Raw genomic sequence first — 21,470 nt, forward strand, 5'->3', positions numbered from 1 at the left:
AAATCTCTCTCAGGTCCTTAGCAGAGAAATGGATCCTGGCCATGAGGGGATCCCTGGGGCGTGGGGCAGAGTCCTGTTTGAAGGACAGGGGTCTGCCAATCAAGGCAGAAGCTTCTCTTTGAAATGGAAAATGTAAACCCCCTCCCTCCAAATTATTATAATAATTTTGAAATTAAGGGGCTCTCAGGCAAAGATTGGGGAGTTAGGAATAACAGTTCTTTACTAGGAAAATTAAAATAGAAATACAGTATTACAAAGAACAATCCCAAACCCTGCCAGAGTCAGAATCCAAGCTGACACAGTCAGTCAGTCAGGGTGGTGGCACAGTCCCATTCAATGGTGGCTGCATCCTCCTGCAGGGGCAGATGTGGTTCAGCTGGAGCAGTGCTCCTGGAGAAGGTGCAGTTTCCTCTGAAGGTCCAGGGATGATGTGGAAAGGTCTGGCTTTCCTCTGGAATCCAGTGGGAAGAAGGTCCCTTGGTGTCCAAAATCTCAGTTTTTCTCTGGGTAGGAAAGGCTTGGCTCCTGCCCTGGCTGGAGCATCTCCCAGTGGGATGATGGAATTTTATCAGCCATGCACTGGGACTCAATGGCCATGAACAGGAGATATCTCCTGGAGGGAGGATGGGCTGTGGGAAGATAAAGATGATTGTCCCAGCTGGTTTAAAGATGGCCCATTAGCAGAGAATATGTGCCAGGAGATCAGGGGCACTGCCCCAGCTGGTTTAACAGATGGGGACAGAATCCACATTGCTGGCACATCCTGTGTTGCAAACCAAGGCAGGCAGGGAGCTGCAGGAACATCCTAGAGATGGCAGAGTGCTTTCCAGAAATGCTCTGGGAGCTTCCTGCACATCCAAGTGCAGGATGCTGCTCTGGGCTGGCACCTCTGCCCACAGCCCTGCCTGGGTCCCCAGGGATGTTTGTCCTTGTGTCCCAGGGGTGTTGGTGGCTTCAGCAGTGAGAGGAGCAGTGCTCTGGGGCACAGGATTCCAAGGCAGGGACAGGAAGAGGCACAGTACAATTTGTTTGTGTTTGGTAGAGCTGGAAGGGGAGGGACAGGCTGGAGCTGCCATGGGTGACCTTGCTGACACCAGTGTGTTTGTCCCCTGTGCCAGGGTCAGGATCCATCCCCTAAACCCCAGAAGCCTGAAAGTTAAAATAGAGGATAAGAAAGAAGAAGCTGCCTATTGGAACCCAGAACCTTGGGATTTTTGATATTTCTGTGCTCTCTGGCACTGAGCCCCTGGAGAACACTGCTTTAGACCTGAAACCTTGGAGAAGGCTCCAAATTTGAGTGATGGAGTTACAGTTGTGTGTGTAGTCAGAATAGAAGTGTGTGATTGCATATGGTGAAAGTGACTTCACATGGTGAAAGATTTGAACTTTGGGAATTTTATAATATAGAGATAAGTATGGGAAAAGATAGAAGATTTTGGGTGTTTCTTTCTGTCTTCTTCCTTCTTCTTCATGGTTTCAGGCAGTAGTTGAACAGTTAGTGCTGCACTGAGGGTCACAGGAGTTTGGTTATTGTGTCAAAAATATAATTAATATGGGTGTTAGCTCTTTATTGGACTGTTTAGCCATAAAAGACCTTGTACCTAGCTAGGTTCAGCTCCATTCTGCTCATTTTAACTGGCAGCTAGAAGTGTTACAGAACTCTCTGTACTTTAGATAAGATTTAATAAACAACCAAACCTGAACACAAGAAAATTAATCTCCTTCATATTTTTAATCCTGACTCTGAGTAAAAACAAAAGAAACTACAAACAAACCACTAATTAAATGGTACAAATACCACATTTACAGCTGCATTGTTTTCCTTGGTGCTTTTTTCTGTTTGATTGTTCTGGTGCAGAGGGAGAATCTCTGCTCTCCTTTCTTTTGCACCCCCCTGGCAGTGAGCTCAGCAGAGGAGATGTCCCAGGGAATCCTTTCATCCTCATCCTCATCCCATGCCTGCTTGGAATGCCAGGAAATAACCACACTCAGCAGCCAGGGCAGTGCCAGTTCCCTGTCCCTGTCCCCCCAGGTGCTGCCACTGCTGTTTGAGCCTCTCCTTGTTGGCTCTGGGGGTCTCCCCCCTCTCTGCCCTGCTCCCCAGGCAGTGATTTGTGTGTCCAGCTGGCTTGTGCTGTGCTCTGTGTGTGTGATTTGAGATCTTCACAGGCTCTTCCCACCCTGATTTGTGTATGCTGTAAATTCAGTGCTGCCTGGAGGTTTTGGAGGTAAAAAAAGGCTTTTTATGCCCTGCTGTTAGACATGGTCGGGTGTAGATTGCTGCTCCAGGTGGTGGAAGGGATGTGATGCCACAAGGAAGCAAGAACTGGTGGATAAATGTGATTTCCAGGTAATTTGTTGCTCTCTAAAATGGAAATATTGTGGGTTTGCTCAGTGTAAGCTTAACACAACCTGGCTGGGTTGATGGGAAGGTTCCTGCTGTGGGGTTTGCTGCTGTCACTGAGCTTGTTACCAGAACTGAGCTGGTTCTGAGGGGATGTTTAGATGAGAGACAAGGCAAAAATCCTTCCCTGTGAGGGTGGGCAGGGCTGGCACAGGGTGCCCAGAGCAGCTGTGGCTGCCCCTGGATCCCTGGCAGTGCCCAAGGCCAGGCTGGACACTGGGGCTGGAGCACCTGGGACAGTGGGAGGGGTCCCTGCCATGGCAGGGGTGGCACTGGATGATTTTAAGGGTCATTTTAACCCAAACCAATCTGCAATTTTACCAGACATTTCATTTTCACCTCCTTTTATCTATGGCACCCAATCAGAATTTTGGACTCTTTTAATCCCAACTAAAATAAATAATTAATGTTTTACACTTCCCTTAAATTTTGATCGAAGGGCAAACAAAAGGAACTGAAAACCAGGCAAAACCAAGGAAGTTTCCCTGAGGCCCAGAAGCTTTTGCCAGCTCCAGAAACAGGCAACAAAGTCCTGAAATGAGTGTCCCAGAGGAGCTGCAGCCCTGCTGGTGCTGCTGCTGTTCTGCTCCCTCAGCAGGCAGAATTCCAACAGGAACCAGGATCTCTGCAGTCAGTCAATAACTAAATATTCATAGCCTTGGCCTTGGCCTTCTTGATGTTTATTCATTCATGGAACTTCTGACAAAGTGTTCCTCGGGCATGGTTTAAAATCTGCTGCCTCTGAGGAAGTTGGGAGTGGAGAAGTGGGGGCTGGCAGAGGGCTGAGGAGGAGGGAGGTGAGTCAGCCTTGTTTGCTGGCAGCTCCTGTCCTCTGCCTCCTTCCTGACATTGCCAGCACTGCCCAGCACCAGCTGAGCTCCTGTGCTGTTCCTCTTCTTCCTTGCTCATTTTCTCTGCTGCTGCATTTTGTCAGGACTGGGGTTCTTTTTCCTCCTTAAGCCGTTTTTTGTTTTCTCTCCTTGACCTTTAAGTCAGAAATAGCAGATTCCAGGGAGCTTGCTTTGAGCAAACAACTCAATATTGAGTTCCCAGAACGAGGGCTGGGGTGAAAAGGGCTGCCACCATCCATATTTATCCAGATATGAGAGGAGAGGGAAGGGGAGGCTGTAAATACAAAGAGCTGAGTGATTTTACGTCAGCAGTGGCTGTCATAGAACACAGAGTAATTTAAGCTGAAGATCTCCAAGATCATTGTGTCCATTGTGTCCAGCCATTCCTCCAGCACTGACCCATGTCCCCAGGTTCCACATCCACATGGCTTTTAAATCCCTCCAGGGATGGGGACACCACCACAATGTTTTCCTTATACCCAGCCTGAGCCATTCCCTCTCCTCCTGTCCCTGTTCCCTGTTCCCAGAGCCCGACCCCCCCAGTGTCCCCTCCTGTCAGGAAGTTGTGCAGAGCCAGAAATTCCCCCTGAGCCTCCTTTTCTCCAGCTGAGCCCCTTCCCAGCTCCCTCAGCCTCTCCTGGAGCTCCAGCCCCTTCCCCAGCTCTGTTCCCTGCCCTGGACACAATTTGGTGCCATCTGTGAACTCCCTGGGGGTGCCCTCCATCCCCTCATCCCAAATCCAACCCTTGAAAGCTGCACTGAGGTCTGAGCACAGACAAATATCCTGGCAGATAGGTAAAAAGAAGATGAGGTAAAAGCCTTGTGGCTGCCTCAGAGTTTGGGAATGAGCTGCAAAGTGAGAAAGTCACTCAGGAGGTTCTTGGTTGTGGTACCCAAGATGTTTCTCCTGGTCCTTCCAATGGTGTCACCTTGATGGGGACAGAAATCTCCTCTCCTGGGGGGCCACCAAAAACCTTCCTCCATCAGTGCCACAGCCTCCCACCCCCAGAGAGCCCCTCCCCTCCCTGGGCTTCCCTCCCCCTCTATGTCTGTGCTGCTGCTGCTCTCTGGGCTGCAGATTTTGGGGAAAGGATCCATTTTCAGCCAGCCATGGCTGCTCATTCCCTGTCCTGCTCCCTGTCCTGGCTCCTTCCCACAGGCTCTGCTGGACATGGATCATCCCCCTGCCCCTTCCCTCCTGGAGAAGCTCAGCACTTCCTTGTTTACTAAGAGCCTTAATCTGCTCAGTTCCAAATTGATCCTCACCTTTTCCTGCCTGTATCTTTAATTTCTTAAGGGCTTTTAGTAATTATTTATGCTGGATAGAGACTCCTTCTACTTCAGTGGCATCTCCAGTGTCATTTAGCCTCTCTGCTGGCACTTTGGTGGCATTAAACAGGACTGGTGCCAGTGCCAGCCCATTTGGCATCCCCTTGGCATATTCCCAGCTCAGTTTGGTGTCATTTAACTTTAATTCACATTTAAAATCCCTTGCCTATTTTTCTGTCTGTGTGATTGAATTTGTTCCAGAGCCAATTCTGATTATTTTTAAGAGACTTTAGGTGCTCAGAAGCCTTGTCTGAAGCCCATTAAGTTTCATTTGATTGTCCCTCCCCTTGCCCACTGTCCCCAGAAGATGGAGCCAGGGCTGTCATCGAGGTGTTATTTCCCAGCTCTCTTCTTGTCATGCTCTGTCACCTTCTGTGTTGTGTTCAGCCCCTGCATTTCAGCTCCAGATTTCCCTAGAAGTGAGAGTAATCCACATTTTCAGAGGTGTTCAAGCATGCAGCACATCCTGGGTATCCACCCACCATTAGCTGAGCACAGCTGAAAAGTAGTTCCTGAAATATCCAGGGCAATAATTTTCCTGTGGTTTATTATAACTTTTTTTTTCAATGTCTTATTATTGCTTCTTTTACTCTGTGCCAGTTTGGAGCTGTGAATGCAGCAAATCATTTCTCAGGGTCAGCTTTTGTTTTAGTAGATGGTTCTTTTGCATCTCTGCAGTTTTTTTGTTACTTTCCCACTTGTCCTTGACTTTGGGGGGAAAAATATAATTATTATCTATGTTAATTAACAAAAAATCCAGAGCCTCTCTGGTGTCTCTAATGTTACAATAATGTACCAGGCTCCTCTTTGTTCACTCTTAAAAAGAGAACTTAAAGAAAGATTATTAAACCTGTGCAACTGTTCTGAACCAAAAAAACATGAAAATTTGATCCCTGGTATGGAAAACCATTACAGATTCATAATTGCAATAAAGCTGCCTAATCAAATTTGGATTTTTATTGTTGTGGTGCTGCAGTGGACTCTGTGTTCCTTGTGTGAGCAGCAGGGGACTGAGGGATCAGGAAGACCTGGGAGATGATATTTGTGCACCTGAGTGGGTGTTTCTGTGGCACTTGAGGCCCTGGAATAATCCCCTCCCCTCACACTGGCAGGCAGCAATTTTCTGACAGTGGATTTAAAGCTGGCAGCTCAAAGGGAACCTGAGATATTTGTGGAGCCCCTGATTGGGAACATGGTCATTTGTGTCATTTGCCTTCCCCTGGGATGTTTTAGGTCACTTCCAACACAAACCATTGAACTTTGTGATGAAGAATGAGGCAAATCCACTCCTGGATGGAGCTGAAGGGGGAGCTGAGCTCTGCTGCATCTGGACTCAATGATCTTTTCCAGCCCAAATGATTCCATCTTGCTCCAGGCCCTTTTTCCCCTCAGCACCACTCTGAGCATCCTCCCTGAGCCTCCTCTGTCCTTTGAGCAGAGAGAAGGGCAAACAGGAGCCCTTCTCTGGCTTCTCATTATTGCCAGCATCATTCTGTATAGCTCCATCCAGCCCCCCCACATGATCTCCTCTCTAAATTTAACAAGCCTAATCTCTTCCATCTGTCCTTTCACAGGCACCTTCATCTGCCCCTGATCATTTTTGTTTCACTTCTCTGGAACTTTTCTCTCCCTGTGTGTCTCCTTGGTGTCCAAGCAGAGAAGAAAATCCATACTGTGCTTTGGTAGAGCTGAGCTGAGGCCTGTGGTTCAGCAAATATAGGAAAAGGCAGTTTCAAAAATGTGCTTTATCAGGAGCAGGGTGAATTGTGATAGAGGAGTGAGGGGAGCAGCCCTGGCTGCCCTGGGAACACAGAGGAAGAGGAGCTGGGATGAAGGAAGGGTGGAACACCATGTGGGTGCTGTGTCTCAAACCAGAGGCTGCTAGGAAAGCTGCTGGTTCCAGCAAGGAACTGAAATGAAATCTCTTAGAGCAGGAGAGGAGGGATGGGATGCAGCTGTCCCAGATGCTGCAGTTACAGGGTGCTGCAGGCTGTGGGCACACCCTCCCTGCTGCCTGCAGAGATCTGAGGTTTGGGGCTTCCACAGATGGTCCTTGGCATCCCAGAGCAGCAGCAGGGCTGGGGCTGGAGGCCTTGGTGTTCCTTGGGCTTGGTCTCCTTGGTGGAGGAGCTGGGCAGGCTGAGCTGGGATCCTGACAGGCCCTCCAGGCTCCACAGACTGGTCCTGCCTGGCTGCAGGAGGGGCTGATCCCACCCAGCAGCATTTCCCTGGTCCCACCCATGGCTGTGGGATTGATCCCACCCAGCAGCATTTCCCTGGTCCCACCCATGGCTGTGGGATTGATCCCACCCAGCAGCATTTCCCTGGTCCCACCCATGGCTGTGGGGCTGATCCCACCCAGCAGCATTTCCCTGGTCCCACCCATGGCTGTGGGATTGAACCCATCCAGCAGCATTTCCCTGGTCCCTGCCATGGCTGTGGGGCTGATCCCATCCAGCAGCATTTCCCTGGTCCCTGCCATGGCTGTGGGGCTGATCCCATCCAGCAGCATTTCCCTGGTCCCTGCCATGGCTGTGGGATTGATCCCACCCAGCAGCATTTCCCTGGTCCCTGCCATGGCTGTGGGATTGATCCCATCCAGCAGCATTTCCCTAGTCCCTGCCATGGCTGTGGGATTGATCCCATCCAGCAGCATTTCCCTGGTCCCTGCCATGGCTGTGGGATTGAACCCATCCAGCAGCATTTCCCTGGTCCCTGCCATGGCTGTGGGATTGAACCCATCCAGCAGCATTTCCCTGGTCCCTGCCATGGCTGTGGGGCTGATCCCACCCAGCAGCATTTCCCTGGTCCCTGCCCTGGCTGTGTCCCTCATTGGGAACTGGGTTAGATTGGGCACTGTCCTGCTGGGACAGGACTGCAGCCTCCAATCCTTCCTGTCCTGGCTGTCAGGGTCAGAGGCTGTACTGAACTTGGTGATTTTATGCAGAGGGAAAATCTGACCTGATTGTTCAGGAACTAAAAAACTTTAATATTAGAAAATAACAAACAGCAAGCTGAACAGTTTGTACTGAATTGGAAAAGATGGTACAGGGAGGCTTGTTCCATGCATGAGGGCAAATGGATAAAAGCAGGTGTTAGGGCATGGCAGGGGTATTGATAGACTTGGACAAGGGGAGGAATTAGGGGGGAGTTTAGGGAGGGGGTCCAATAAAGGAATATTAAATTGCTGCAGCAAAAAGGAACCAGTATAACAAGAGAAGCAGAGAACTTTCTGGCAACGATATGGAGCTGGATATGGATGATATGGATATGGAGCTGGGGGTGATCTTTTACTCACCCTATTGTTAGAGTTCCCCCTAACCAAAACCCCAACAGAGTTTTTCACAGCCTTAAACCCCGATCCTCCTCACTTTAACTGCATCTATCCCAAACACAACCAAGCGTTGCTCCCAGCAGGAACAGCCCGGCTCAGTGTGTTGTCATTGGCAGGTGGGAGACCAGATCCTGGAGGTGAACGGGCGGAGCTTCCTGAGCATCCCGCACGAGGAGGCGGTGCAGCTGCTGCGCGGCTCGCGGCACCTGATGATGACGGTCCGGGACGTGGGGCGCCTGCCGCACGCCCGCACCACCGTGGACGAGACGCGCTGGATCTCCAGCTCCCAGCTGGGGGACACCCTGCTCGCCTCGGGGTGCGTGCACACGGGGCTGCCGGGGGGTCTGCGCCCCACGCTGTCCGTGAGGCCAGCTGTGGGGTGAGGGAAGGGTTTGTGGGGTCAGTGGTGTGCTGGTTTTGGCTCTCCAGACAGGAGAGAGTCACCAGGTGCCAAGTCACAGGCTCTCAGTGCTGACTGACCTTCTCCCTCCCCACAGGGCAGTGGGTGACCATGCCATGGACGTGGCAGCCAGGGTAAGACATTGCTGATGCCTTGTGAAAATAGCACTGCTAGTGTTTTATTTTCTGTGGGAGGGAGGGACCTGTGCTCCTGGTTACGGCAGGGATTTTAATGGGCCGTGTTGGCAGCTGTGTTGTGCAGTGACACAGTGGTGTCCCCTCTCCTCTTCTAAGCACATCTGGTGCCCTCTGGCCTTAATGGGCAAGGGGCAGTGACCACCCATGGACCAGGACAGTGGGGACCCCCTCCACCCTGCAGAGGTGACCAGGATTCCTTCCTCATGGTGGCTGTGTCTGGGCCCTGACAGCTGCAAGGATCTGTCCCAGAGATCTGTCCCTCACCAGGCACAGGACTCACCCCTGCAGCTCTCTGCCAGCATCTTCTCCCCACAGCTCCTTGCAAAGCACATTGCTTTTAAATGGAAATTAAGCAGGGAGGTTTCACAGGTGGCTCTCACTGATAACAGTTTTGCACTCTTTGCTGGCAAAACATGTTCCCAGCCTCAACTCCTCTCTGTCTCTAGGGTACTCAGGGTCTTGTCTGGCTCTCTATCCCTGTGCCAACTCTGCCTGGGAGGAAACACTTAGGACCTCCCCTCAGAAATCCCTCTCAAAGGGAAAAAGTCTTTCATCTGCAGCCAGGCTCGTCTCTCCCTGGGGCTCCTTTGGTTGCCAGTGGCTCTTTCTTCACTAGGGTCTGCTTCAAGCTGGCAGTGGGGGCAAATGTGCATTTTCCACAGGATGGGGAGCTGGCTTGTCTCCTGTGTCCCCAGTTCTGCCAGGGAGGAACAAAGCCTGGAATTAAATCACTGCCTGGCTGGGGGACAGGGTCTCCACTTGCTGAAAAGGGATGGGAAACACAACTGGTGCTGCATGAACTCAGAGACTCAGAGTATCACAGAATATCCTGAGCTGGAGGGATGCCCCAGGATCAGCCAGTGCAGCCCCTGTCCCTGGCCAGACCCCCCAACAATCCCAGCCTGTCCATCCCTGGTGTCCAAACGCTCCTGGAGCTCTGGCAGCCTCGGGGCCGTGCCCATTCCCTGGGGAGCCTGGGCAGTGCCAGCACCTCTGGGGGAGGGAAGAGCCTTGCCCTGAGCTCCAGCCTGAGCCTGACACAGCTCCAGCCAGACCCAGACACAGCTCCAGCTGTTCCCTGGTTTCTGTCCCTGTCCCAGAGAGCAAAGCTCAGCTCCTCTGATTGTGGCTCTGGAGTTACCCACACAAGTGGTGACACTGAAAGGCTGATGAATTCCTGGAGGTACCTTCCTCCTGTCAGTCCCCAAATCTCCTTCCAGTCTCATTCCAGCTCCCCCTAGGCAGTGTCTGGCACTCAGGCAGAGAGGGCTGGTGGGCAGAGCCCAGAGCAGGGGCTCTCCCTGGTCCAGCCTGCACAGCCCAGTGCCCCAAGCCTATCCCCTGTCCCCTGCAGCCCGTGTTCTACCGGGGGCTGGCAGGCTCACAGGTGACCCTGAGCAGCATGGTGAACCAGACCCGGGTGATGCTGGAGGAGCAGGCACGGCACCTGCTCAACGAGCAGGAGCGGGCCACCATGGGCTACTACCTGGATGAGTACAAGGAGGGCAACATCTCTGTGGATGCTCTGGTCATGGCCCTATTTGAGCTGCTCAACACCCACGCCAAGGTGAGGCCCTCAGCAGGGCAGGGATGGCTGCTTGGGGCTGGTGGGCTGAGCAGAGTGTGACAGGGTGTGGACATTGTCACAGTGTGGGCATTGTCACAGTGTGGGCATTGTCACAGTGTGGCCCAGTGCCTCCAAGGTGATCTGCTCAGGGAAAGGGAGGGGGTATGGGAGCCAAGTCCATGGAACCAGCACAGATTCCATGCTGGTTTGGGTTGGAAGGGATCTTAAAAGTCACCTTGCTCCACTCCCTGCCATGGCAGGGACCCCTCCCATGCCCCAGGCTGCTCCAGCCCCAGTGTCCAGCCTGGCCTTGGGCACTGCCAGGGATCCAGGGGCAGCCACAGCTGCTCTGGGCACCCTGTGCCAGGGCCATTCTGGGGGTGTTCAGTAGCAGAGGAGCTTCTGGTGACATTTAGGATGAAACCTCCTCCATCCAGTACATCCCTTTGCCTCTGGCCATGGTGGGAGGGAGGTCGCCAGCTTGCCAGGAATGTGACTGTGCTCCAACCTGTGGCTGTGTGTGCCTGGCCAGTTCTCGCTGCTCTCCGAGGTGCGGGGGGTGATCTCCCCACAAGACCTCGACCGCTTCGACAGCCTGGTGCTCAAGAGGGAGATCGAGTCCATGAAGGCGCGGCAGCCGGCGGGGCCCGGCACCGACTCCTGCTCCATCCTGTCCTACAGCGACACCGTCTCCTCCTCCAGCAGCCACTTCACTGCCACCACCGTCAGCTCGGCACGGGTGGGTCCTCCTGCCTGGTCCCCTGCCTGTCAGCACCTCCTGACAGTCCTACAGTATGACAAAGAACAATCCCAAACCCTGCCAGAGTCAGAATCCAAGCTGACACCCGTCAGTCAGTCAGGGTGGTGGCACAGTCCCATTCCATGGTGGCTGCATCCTCCTGCAGTGGCAGATGTGGTTCAGCTGGAGCAGTGCTCCTGGAGAAGGTGCAGTTTCCTCTGAAGGTGCAGGGATGATGTGGAAAGGTCTGGCTTTCCTCTGGAATCCAGTGGAAAGAAGGTCCCTTGGTGTCCAAAATCTCAGTTTTTCTCTGGGCAGGAAAGGCTTGGCTCCTGCCCTGGCTGGAGCATCTCCCAGTGGGATGATGGAATTTTATCAGCCATGCCCTGGGACTCAGTGGCCATGAACAGGAGATATCTCCTGGAGGGAGGATGGGCTGTGGGAAGATAAAGATGATTGTCCAGCTGGTTTAAAGATGGCCCATTAGCAGAGGATATGTGCCAGGAGATCAGGGGCACTGCCCCACCCAGCTCCAACAGACTGCTTTCCCTGGAGTGCTGTACAGTCATTTCACCCCACAGGGAGCCCTGGATTTCCCCATGGATTCCCCCAAAGCTGTTATTTTTTCGTGCAGTCTGGGTGATTTGCAGGTGATGCCATGAGGTGCTGGGTATCTCTGTGCCCCTGACACTGAGGTGCTGCTGTCCCCTGCTCGATGGCCATGTGTCCCTTCATCCCAGTCAGGGACAGAGCCTGCCTTGCCTCCAGCAATCCACTGGAGCTCCACTGGGTTTCCCCTTGCTTCCAGCAATCCACTGGAGCTGCATCCACGCAGAAATCCCAGCAATGCCCTGCTGTGCCTCTGCTGTTCCCCAGCTCTTAAACCATCCCTAAGCATGCTGGCTGTCTGCTCCCCATCCCAGTGGGGGCCACAGTGTCCAGGCAGCTGCCTGCCATTGCCAGCCCCCTCTGCAGCACTCAGCAGCAGCAGCACTCCCACGGCTCTGCCAGGCCCTGTCGCACGCACCGTCTAATTAAGTTACTGTAATCACCTCAGACTGTGCAGGCACACAGCCCCCAAATTAATTTCCTCACCATAAAATGCCTTTCATCATAAATGCATTAGTAACCTTGGAAATTAAACCCTTCATGGAAAGAAGGAGGAACAATGGGCTCTGTGCTGGTTCCTCAGTGAGGAAAGCAGCCCAGAGGTGGGATGGGGCTGTGGAGGGTCCACCCAGCACAGCCCGTGGGGGACAGGGGAGGGGGCTTTTCTGGGGTTCTGCTGGGCTGTGAGAGACCTCAGGGAGTGTTACAGCATCAGAGCTGTGCTTGTGTCCTGTCAAATCCATGAGCGCCCACCTGCACAGGTCAGGAGGGATTTCAGTGCCATCCTTTCTGGGTCTGCAGAAACAAAGTGAGTTTTGCTCTGCTCTCCAAGGAGCTGCTGGGGAGATTTTTCTGGGGGCTGGGACAGGTGTTGCAGGATTGTGTGCTGAGCTCACACCCTGCTCTCATGCTGTGCCCATGCCTGGGGCTGTGCCACGTGCTCCAGGTGTGCCTCCTGTGCCAGATGTGGCTGCCTGGGCTGGTGTGTGAGCAGTGGCCCAGCCCCAGCTGGCACACGAGCCCAGGGCTCAGGGAGGGACAGCAGGCTGTCCCCTCTGCTGTGGCACAGAGAAGGGATGGGCAGCACTGTTTGACAGTGCTTCAGGAGCACTGTGCCACTGAGGGCCCCTGGCTGTGGGCACCTCTCATGGGGCTGAGAGCTGACCCTGCTGTCCCCTCTGCCTGGTGCTGGCAGTGCTGCCCCTGGGGATGGTTGTGCCCACTTGTGCTGGAGCAGCTGCCAGGCAAACAGCACCAGCTGATGCTGGATGGGTGATGGGAGCAGGAGAGAGATGTGGAGCAGGGCTCCCAAACTGTTCCCTCAGCCCCTGCTGCTGCCCCTCACAGGGGCTCACTCCAGCCTGCCCTGGATGCAGCTGGGTGTGGATTCTGCTGGGTGGGGTTGGGTGAGGGGGATGAGGGCAGCTCCATGCTGGGATTTCTCAGTTCACTCATTTGTTCTGCACCTTCCCTGATGTTACATTTTCACTTTTGTGCTTGTTTTCCTCTGCTCTCCCCCTGGTCCACCCCAGGAGAGGCTGCTGTGGCTCATAGACCTGATGGAGGTAGGGCTGGGTCAGTGCGGAGGGAAGGGAAGGGAAGGGAAGGGAAGGGAAGGGAAGGGAAGGGAAGGGAAGGGAAGGGAAGGGAAGGGAAGGGAAGGGAAGGGAAGGGAAGGGAAGGGAAGGGAAGGGAAGGGAAGGGAAGGGAAGGGAAGGGAAGGGAAGGGAAGGGAAGGGAAGGGAAGGGCAGCCTGGGGGTGCTGCAGCTCCTGCATGGCCAGCTCATGTCACCCACCTCTGCTGTTCCTCTGTTCCTGCCCCCAGTCCCTGGTGCTGCAGTGCACACAAGGCTCAACTTGAACCACACCCAGGGGTACCTGAGTGCCAGGACACCCCAGGAATGGGGTTTTGGAGGGATCCCACAGTGCCCTCCCTGCCCTCCCTGCTGCTGTGTGGACACCCTGGCTAAACACCAGTAGAAAATCACAGAATGGTTTGGGTTAAAGGGACCTTTAATGCCCAGACATCTTCAACCAGACCGAGGTGCTCTGCCCAACCTGGTATTGGATGTTTCCAGGGATCCATGGGCAGCCACAGCTTTTCTGGGCACCCTGTGCCAAGGCCTCCCCACCCTTGTTATAAAACTCTTTCTATCTGATCTAAACTGACTCTCTTTCAGTTTAAAACCATTCTCCTTTGTGTTACCACAACAAGCCCTGTTAAAAAATCTGTCCCCATCTTTCATACAGCCTTTTTCAACATCAAGGTCTCTGCAGAAACTCCTCTTGTCCAGCCCCAGCCCTCTCAGCACACATTGTTAGCATGGGGGAGAATTTTCCTCGTGGGCCTTGGGTGTGCAGAACTCCCTGCTGCAGTCCAGGGGGTCAGTGCCCTTGCTCTGTGTGTGAGAAATCCTCAGCCAGGCTGTGGAGGGGCTGGGCATGGATGTGGGAGAGCCCCAGGAACCCCTGGGTGTCCTGGCTGGGGGAGGCTGCAGGGTGTGGAGCCCCTTCCCTGCTCCTCAGGGAGGAATTCAGAGAGCAGAGGTTGGGGAGAGAGGAGCTGCAGCTGTAAACCTGCCCCAGGAGCTGCATCCCATGGGGATGGCTCTCATCCAGCAGCATTCCCAGATGGAGTTATCCCAGGCAGCCAGACCGTGGGACACAGATGCCTTTGGCTTTGTGACCAAACACTGTGACACCAGACCTGTCCCACAGCTTGGAGAGGGCACTGCCACCAAGAGCAACAGGGTGAGGCTGGGCAGGGCCTGCCATGGATAAGTGATGCCATGAAGGATGCTTGGGAATGAGAGAATTTGTGTTGGATGGTGCCAGCCACGGGTGCTCAGCCACTGTCTGAGTGTCACTAGCAAATCCTGAGACTCCAGAGTCCTGCAGGGCAGAGATCAGCTGCAGGCTGCAATAATCAGGTGCAGCTGGTCTGACCACAGCAGTGGGAATTCCTGATTTTTCAGGCATTCCCTTTGTCCCTGCCTCCTGCCTAGCCCTCAGTGCTGGGATGAAGGATCCCTGTGGGGTTTGATTTTCCTCTCCACCCCCTCCTAGCAAAGCTGCTGCCATCCAGAGGTGCCTTCTCCTCCCAGGGCTGGCTCCCAGCTCCTTGGGGTATCCCACGTGGAGGAGTCCCACGTGCTGGGAATGAGGATGAGGATGAAGACAGAGTGAAGCCACAGTGTGGGGACATTAGGAATGCCTAGAGCCCCTAAACTCTGGAGCCTGTGGCTCCTCCATCCCTGTGGCTGCATTCCAGAGTGGGAGATGGAAAGAGCAGAGGAGGGAAGCCAGGTTTATTCCCAGGCTGGTGCCCTTGTTCAGGATTGAAACCCCACAGGGCTCAGGCTGAGCAGCTCAGCAAAACTCTCGTTAGCAGTAACTGGAAATTAGGGGACTGATTTGAAGCTGAGAGGTTAATTAAAGGTTGGGCTGTGTTCCCAGGGGAGGTAGCAGTTTCTCCTCCCTATAATCTGCAAATGAAAACTGTCTTCCTGTCTGAAAGAATCTCTGCAGCTCCATCACTCCTGCTGGGGACTCTTTTTAGGAAAAGAAGGACAAATGTTTTCCCAGCTGCTCTGAGGGGCTGGAAGGGTCTCACCTGGCTCTGGTTTCTTTCAGAAACTGAAAAATAGATGGGGCAGAGGAGCAGGAGGGAGCAGCCTTCTCAATAAAGTCTCATTTTTCAGGGCAGTGGCTTCCATGAGTCTTTCAAGGGAAATCCAGGAAGGCACAGCCTTGAAATAGCCAATTCCTGGAAGCAAATGTGTTTAAAAGTCGTTGTGTTTTATGGCCCAGAGCAATCACTGTTTTATTGCTTTTGCCCCCAAAGAACCCAGCCTGGGGAAAGGTAAATCTCCTGCTCAGACTCTGCAGCAGCCAGAGGCGCCCTGAGGAGGAGGAGGAGCAGCATCAGTGTCCCTGGCTGGGGGATAGAGCTGGCAGTGGCACCTGTGCCCACCCAGCATCTGCAGAGGAGCCACAGCCCAGCACAGACTGGTCCTGCTGCAGGGCCAGAGCTGGGACACGGCCTGGGGTGGGCACAGGGCTGGGGACATGGCCCTGGCAGGTTTTAGGGGGCATCAGGCAGATTATTCCCACAACTGGGACAGTTTGGCTGCTGCCAGTCGTATTCCCCAGAGCAGCTGTGGCTGCATCCTTGTGTCAGGCCAGGTTGGACAGGGCTTGGAGCAACCTGGGACTGTGGGAAGTGTCCCTGCCCATGGTGGAGGGTTGGAATGAGCTATCTTCAACCTCCAACCCAAATCCTTCTGTGATTCTCTTTTAAAAACCATCTGCCCTTATGTTGCAATAATTGAGGATGAGCTTTCCCAAGCCAGGCCTTTACCTGTCACTCCCTGAACAAGCTGTTTCTTTGTGTTCCCATTCTCCAGGGCTCCCTCAGAAGCCACAGAGATAAAAGCACTTTGCATTGATGTTTTTGCTGCTCCTCTAATGGTCTTAATTGTCTCCCGTGTCTATTTTGGGACACGAGCATCTCACAGGCACAGCAGCAGCCTCCAGCAGCTGGGGGAGATGCAGATGCACCAGAGTTTCAGCTAATCAGCTGTTTACCCTGCAATAAATAACAGGCACTTAAACACAAACTGTGCCCTGCCCCATCCAAGCAGCCCTGCAGGCATGACAGGAGCTGAGTTCAGCCTGTCTGGGCAGCAGATCCTGAGGGAGGGGAGTCTGAGGCTGGGTTTGCCCTGGCAGGGGCACTGGGGGCTGGGGATGGTCCCCCCTGGCAGAGGATTCCCCCAGGGCAGAGCTGCACCCCAGCTCTGCTGTGCCCCCCACTCTGCCACCCCCACCTTATCCAGCTTTGCTCTGTTTGGCATCCCTGGCCTCTCCCTGGCCCAACCCTACAGATTCCCACAGGGAATCCCTCCTGGGGTTCTGGAGCTGTGGGATCCTCCAGACTGTGGTGTGGCATTTCTGGTCACGTTTTTTTGACTCATAAAGCAGTGGCAGCACCTTCTCTGTATCTGAGACCCACTGCTCTGGGTTCCAGGGGAGGAGAGTTTTAAATTTTTATTGTCCTTCCTCTGGGAAAAAAAAAAACCAATAGGGTTTGAAGCTGCAGGGTTGGTTCCTTCCCTCCTCCCAAATTCAGCAGGAGCAGCTGGTTTGGGCCTAGAGCAGCTCACCCACACATATCAGGTCCACAGCTTGCTCTGAGCATGTTCCTTAGCTTGGGAGAGCCTGTATCCCAACAAAGCAGGGGGGCTCCAGGGCACCCCCAGGGAGGCAAAAACCTTTGGGTAATGCTGGCCCTGCATGGGGAGGGGTTTGGAGCATCCCTCTGCCTGTGCCCATCACTGTGCTGGTGACCCCTGCTGCTGTGCCATGTTCTCTCCCTTCTGTGCCCCCTCAGAACACGTCAGAGCTGGAGGGAGCTGGGGACTGCCACCAGAGCAGCATCAACACCCTGCCAGATGTGTCCCTGGTAAGGCCCAGCACGGGGCTGGGTGGGAGCAGGGGATGAACTGGGGGTGCTGGGTTGTGCCTCAGCTCTGCCATATCAACCCCATGGGAGGCACTGATGGGTCAGAAGGATTCTGGCTGACTGGAGAGGAGCAGCCACCTGCAAACCAAAGGTTGGGTGGGTTGTTCTGCAGCTGTGCTCAGCTGTGAGTCATATTGCCATTGTCAGAAGGTGGGGAAGGTGTTTTTGTAACACCCAGCTCCTTCAGCTGTATCAGGGTGAGGAATTGACCTGGTTTGGAGGACAGGTGGCTGCCAATAGAGGCAGAAGCTTCTCTTTGAAATGGAAAATGTAAACCCCCTCCCTCCAAATTATTATAATAATTTGGAAATTAAGGGGCTCTCAGGCAAAGATTGGGGAGTTAGGAATAACAGTTCTTTACTAGGAAAATTAAAATAGAAATACAGTATTACAAAGAACAATCCCAAACCCTGCCAGAGTCAGAATCCAAGCTGACACAGTCAGTCAGTCAGGGTGGTGGCACAGTCCCATTCAATGGTGGCTGCATCCTCCTGCAGGGGCAGATGTGGTTCAGCTGGAGCAGTGCTCCTGGAGAAGGTGCAGTTTCCTCTGAAGCTCCAGGGATGATGTGGAAAGGTCTGGGTTTCCTCTGGAATCCCATGGGAAGAAGGTCCCTTGGTGTCCAAAATCTCAGTTTTTCTCTGGGTAGGAAAGGCTTGACTCCTGCCCTGGCTGGAGCATCTCCCAGTGGGATGATGGAATTTTATCAGCCATGCCCTGGGACTCACTGGCCATGAACAGGAGATATCTGCTGGAGGGAGGATGGGCTGTGGGAAGATAAAGATGATTGCCCAGCTGGTTTAAAGATGGCCCATTAGCAGAAAATATGTGCCAGGAGATCAGGGGCACTGCCCCAGCTGGTTTAACAGATGGGGACAGTATCCACATTGCTGGTCACATCAACCCAACACAGTTACGAAGATGCACTGAACTGAGCAGGGCATGGTGTCCTACCAGCTGTGCTTGCTTTGGCAGGATGATCTCTCCTCCTTCCCAGAGGAGCCACCCAACTTCAAGCCCCCTCCTCCTCCGTCAGCCCCCCAGCCCCTGGACCCCTCGTGTGCCCAGCACCGGCTCCCAGCGCAGGACAAGCCCAAGCGCCCCTCCTCCGAATCCTCCCAGTCCGGTCTTTTCTTCGTGGCCCCCCGGAACCCCTCTCCCCCCGCCCAGCCCCCCGAGAAGGACACGGTCAGCGTCTCCTCCACGTGCACCGAGGATTCTGCCCCCAGCGCCATCTACGCCACCATCTCCCCGTCCCCGCACGGCCCCCGCCGGGACACGCAGCTCGCCCTGCTCGGCCCCATCGGGCCCTTCCCCAGGGTGCAGTCCCCCAGCAGGCTGCAGAGCCCGTCCCCAGAGGGGCTGCAGAGCCCCCCGGCCCCCAGCCCGCCTCCGCCCCCCGCCCACCCCGCGCCCCCTCCCCCGGACAAGGGCAGCCCCCAGGCCGGCGCCAACCAGCATTTCATCATGGTGGAGGTGCACCAGCCCAACAGCGAGCCCGACGTCAACGAAGTGAGGCCCCTGCCCCAGGCCAGAGGTGAGTGGAAAAAACATCCCTGGGGTGTTTGGAGAGGGATGAATGGAACAGCACACAGATTTTGGGGTTTATGATCCAAAGGTTGGAGCATCTCTGCTGTGGAGACTGAGGGAGCTGGGGGTGTTCAGCTGGGGTGACTCCAGGGAGAGCTCAGAGCCCCTTCCAGGAGAGCTGGAGAGGGACAAGGGATGGAGGGACAGGACACAGGGAATGGCTTTTCCAGGATTAGATGGGATATTGGGCAGGAATTGTTCCCTGGCAGGGTAGGCAGGGCTGGCACAGGGTGCCCAGAGCAGCTGTGGTTGCCCCTGGATCCCTGGCAGTGCCCAAGGCCAGGCTGGATGGGGCTCACTCCAGTGGAAAGTGCCTCCGTGGCAGGAGTGGGATGAGATGGGCTTTAAGACCCTTCCAACCCAGGTCATTCTGTGATCTCAAGGACCAGAAATAATTCTGGCTTTTTCCCATTAACTGTGTATTATGGGGGAGAAAAAAAAAAATCTAACTGTGCCTACACTCAGCTCAGGTGTCAGGTTTATTCCAGGACAAAGAAGTGGAGGTGAGGGAGCAGTGTGACCCAGGGGTCCCTCAGAGATGGAGAGGGGGGAGGGGTCCCAGGAGGTCCTGGAGATGGAGAGGAAAGGGGGAATCCCGGAGATCCATGGAAATCCAGGGGGATGCCGTGCAATCCCGGGGGTCCAGGGGGTCCCGGGCAATCCCGAGGATCCAGGACAATCCCGGGGGTCCGAGGCAATCCCGGGGGTCCAGGGGGTCCCGGGCAATCCCGGGGATCCAGGACAATCCCGGGGGTCCGAGGCAATCCCGGGGGTCCAGGGGGTCCAGGGCAATCCCGGGGTCCCGGTCCCGGACCCGTGGCGCCGCGGGACGGACGCGAGTGGCAATGTCGCCCTCGCGTGGCGCGGTGCGGTCACTGCAGCTCGGTGCGGGTCGGGGACAGCTCCTGTTCAGCGCCTCTGCAGCTGCAGCTGCTGCTGCTGACATTCACAGCCTCCAGCTGCGTCTGGAAGGGCAGGAAGCTCCTACATGGCAGCACCTCCTCACTTGGCTTCGTCCCTGTCTCCTCACAGACCCTCCTGAGGAGCATGATCTTCTAGCAGGATCCCTGAATGCATCACTCCATCCATCCCAGTTTGGGGACTGGGTTGGATTCCAGACCAGAGTTTGAGGCCACTTGTCTCTTGATGCTGCCTGTGCACAGCTCTGCTCTTCTGACAGGAGGGTGCAGGCGGGTTGGGGTCAATCTCTTCTCCCAAGAGGAAATGGCCTCAGGCTGTGCCAGGGAAGCTTCAGGTTGGATATAGGAAAAATCTCTTCACTGAAGGAGTGGTCAGGCACTGGGAGAGGCTGCCCAGGGCAATGGTGGGGATCCTATGAGGGAACTTCAGGAGATCCCTGAAAGAATTTAAAAGCCATTTAGATGTTGCACTTGGGGACATGTTTTCAGAGTGGCCTTGTCAGTGCTGGTCTTGTGGTTGGACTCGATGATCTGAGAGGGCTTTTCCCACCTGAGCAATTCCATGGTCCTGCAGGGCTCTGCTTGGCAGCCTTGCTCTGCAGTGTGTTGTGAATGCCAGGGGAGCTGCCCGGCCCTGTGTGGCACTGCCCAGCCCTATGTGGCACTGCCCAGCCCTGGTGTGGCACTGCCCAGCCCTGTGTGGCACTGCCCAGCCCTGGTGTGGCACTGCCCACCCTGGCGCTGCCCAGCCCAGCCCTGGCGCTGCCCACCCTGGCTGATGGCCGTCTCTCCCCAGCCTCCACGCTCTCCCAGCTGTCGGACAGCGGGCAGACGCTCAGCGAGGACAGCGGGGTGGACATCGGGGAGCTGGAGACGAGCGGCAAGGACAAGAGCCGGCAGGCGGGCGGCGGGAGGAGCCGGAGCCTCAAGGAGGCGGCGAGGAGCGAGGGGGCGCCAGAAGGGGCCTCCAAGCCGGTGAGGGGGGCTGGGGTGCTGCTCTGTGTGGGAGGGGGCGCCCGGCGCTGTGCCTGGCCAGCCCCTTCCACTCCCTCTGCCCGCAGGCAGCAGCCTGTGTCCTGCTTGGCTGGGATGGTTATCCTCTCTGCTGGGGTCTCTGTGGGGAAAGGGTCAGGAGAGCCTGAGAGAGGCACTGTAGGGCTGTGTGACTCCATCCTGGGTAAATCCCATCCCTCCCAGCTCCAGCAAGCAGCTGCCTGGGGCGTGGGAGAATTCCTGGCTCTAAAGGGACATCCACAAGCCACGTGAGTGAAGTCACCTGTCACCCAAAGGTGGCTGCGGGTATCAGACATAACTTAGCGGGTTTCTGATGGTGGTGAGGCTGAGGGATGCAGGCAGGCAGGCAGAGGGCTGCTCTGCTCTTTCCCAAACCCTTCCAGACCTGCCCAGAGTTGGGATTTTAGATGTCAGAATCAGCAAACATCTGCAGGCTGTGTCTGTCCCCCTGTGGTGCCTGCTGTGGGGCCCTGGCCGAGGGTGTGCAGGTGCACAGGCCCCCTCGGCAGTGCTGCCATCTGTCCCACAGCCAGGGCTCCTGGAGCCCACCTCGTGTCTGATCCGGGTGTCCAAGAGCGCTCCCACCCTGGGCATCGCCATCGAGGGCGGCGCCAACACGCGGCAGCCGCTGCCCCGCATCGTCACCATCCAGGTACCTCCCTCCTCCCTCCCCCGGGCACAGACGGGATCTGGGGGTTTCCCCTCCTCCCTGGGCAGAGCCAGGGGGATTTGGGGGTTTCCTCTCCTCTTTGGGCAGCCTGGGCACAGCCAGAGGATTTTGGGGGTTTCCCCTCTTGCCTGGGCAGCCTGGCCAAAGCCAGGGGAATTTGGGGGTTTTGCCTCCTCCCTGGCCAAAGCCAAGGGGATTTGGGGGGTTTCTCCTCCTCCCTGGGCAGCCTGGGCACACCCAGAGGATTTTGAGGGTTTCCTCTCCTTCCTGGGCAGCCTGGGCATCAGGGCAGGGGATTTTTGGGGTTTGTGCCCCCCACAG

At 55.2% G+C, this 21,470-nt stretch overlaps 1 protein-coding gene across 1 annotated transcript in view; it reads left to right on the forward strand.

The window, feature by feature from the left end:
- The window catches only part of WHRN (whirlin), a 53,426-nt gene that overhangs the window by 30,932 nt on the left and 1,024 nt on the right, over window positions 1-21,470 (forward strand). The window contains exons 4-12 of the mRNA XM_079324237.1: window positions 8,035-8,234; window positions 8,416-8,452; window positions 9,870-10,082; window positions 10,615-10,821; window positions 12,963-12,995; window positions 16,824-16,895; window positions 17,931-18,492; window positions 20,262-20,440; window positions 21,009-21,131. Of these exons, the coding sequence (XP_079180363.1) occupies window positions 8,035-8,234; window positions 8,416-8,452; window positions 9,870-10,082; window positions 10,615-10,821; window positions 12,963-12,995; window positions 16,824-16,895; window positions 17,931-18,492; window positions 20,262-20,440; window positions 21,009-21,131 (1,626 nt within the window). The remainder of the gene's footprint in view (window positions 1-8,034; window positions 8,235-8,415; window positions 8,453-9,869; window positions 10,083-10,614; window positions 10,822-12,962; window positions 12,996-16,823; window positions 16,896-17,930; window positions 18,493-20,261; window positions 20,441-21,008; window positions 21,132-21,470) is intronic.

The sequence above is a fragment of the Erithacus rubecula genome, assembly GCF_903797595.1.
Source record: "Erithacus rubecula genome assembly, chromosome: 21".
In the NCBI taxonomy this organism is placed as follows: domain Eukaryota; kingdom Metazoa; phylum Chordata; class Aves; order Passeriformes; family Muscicapidae; genus Erithacus; species Erithacus rubecula.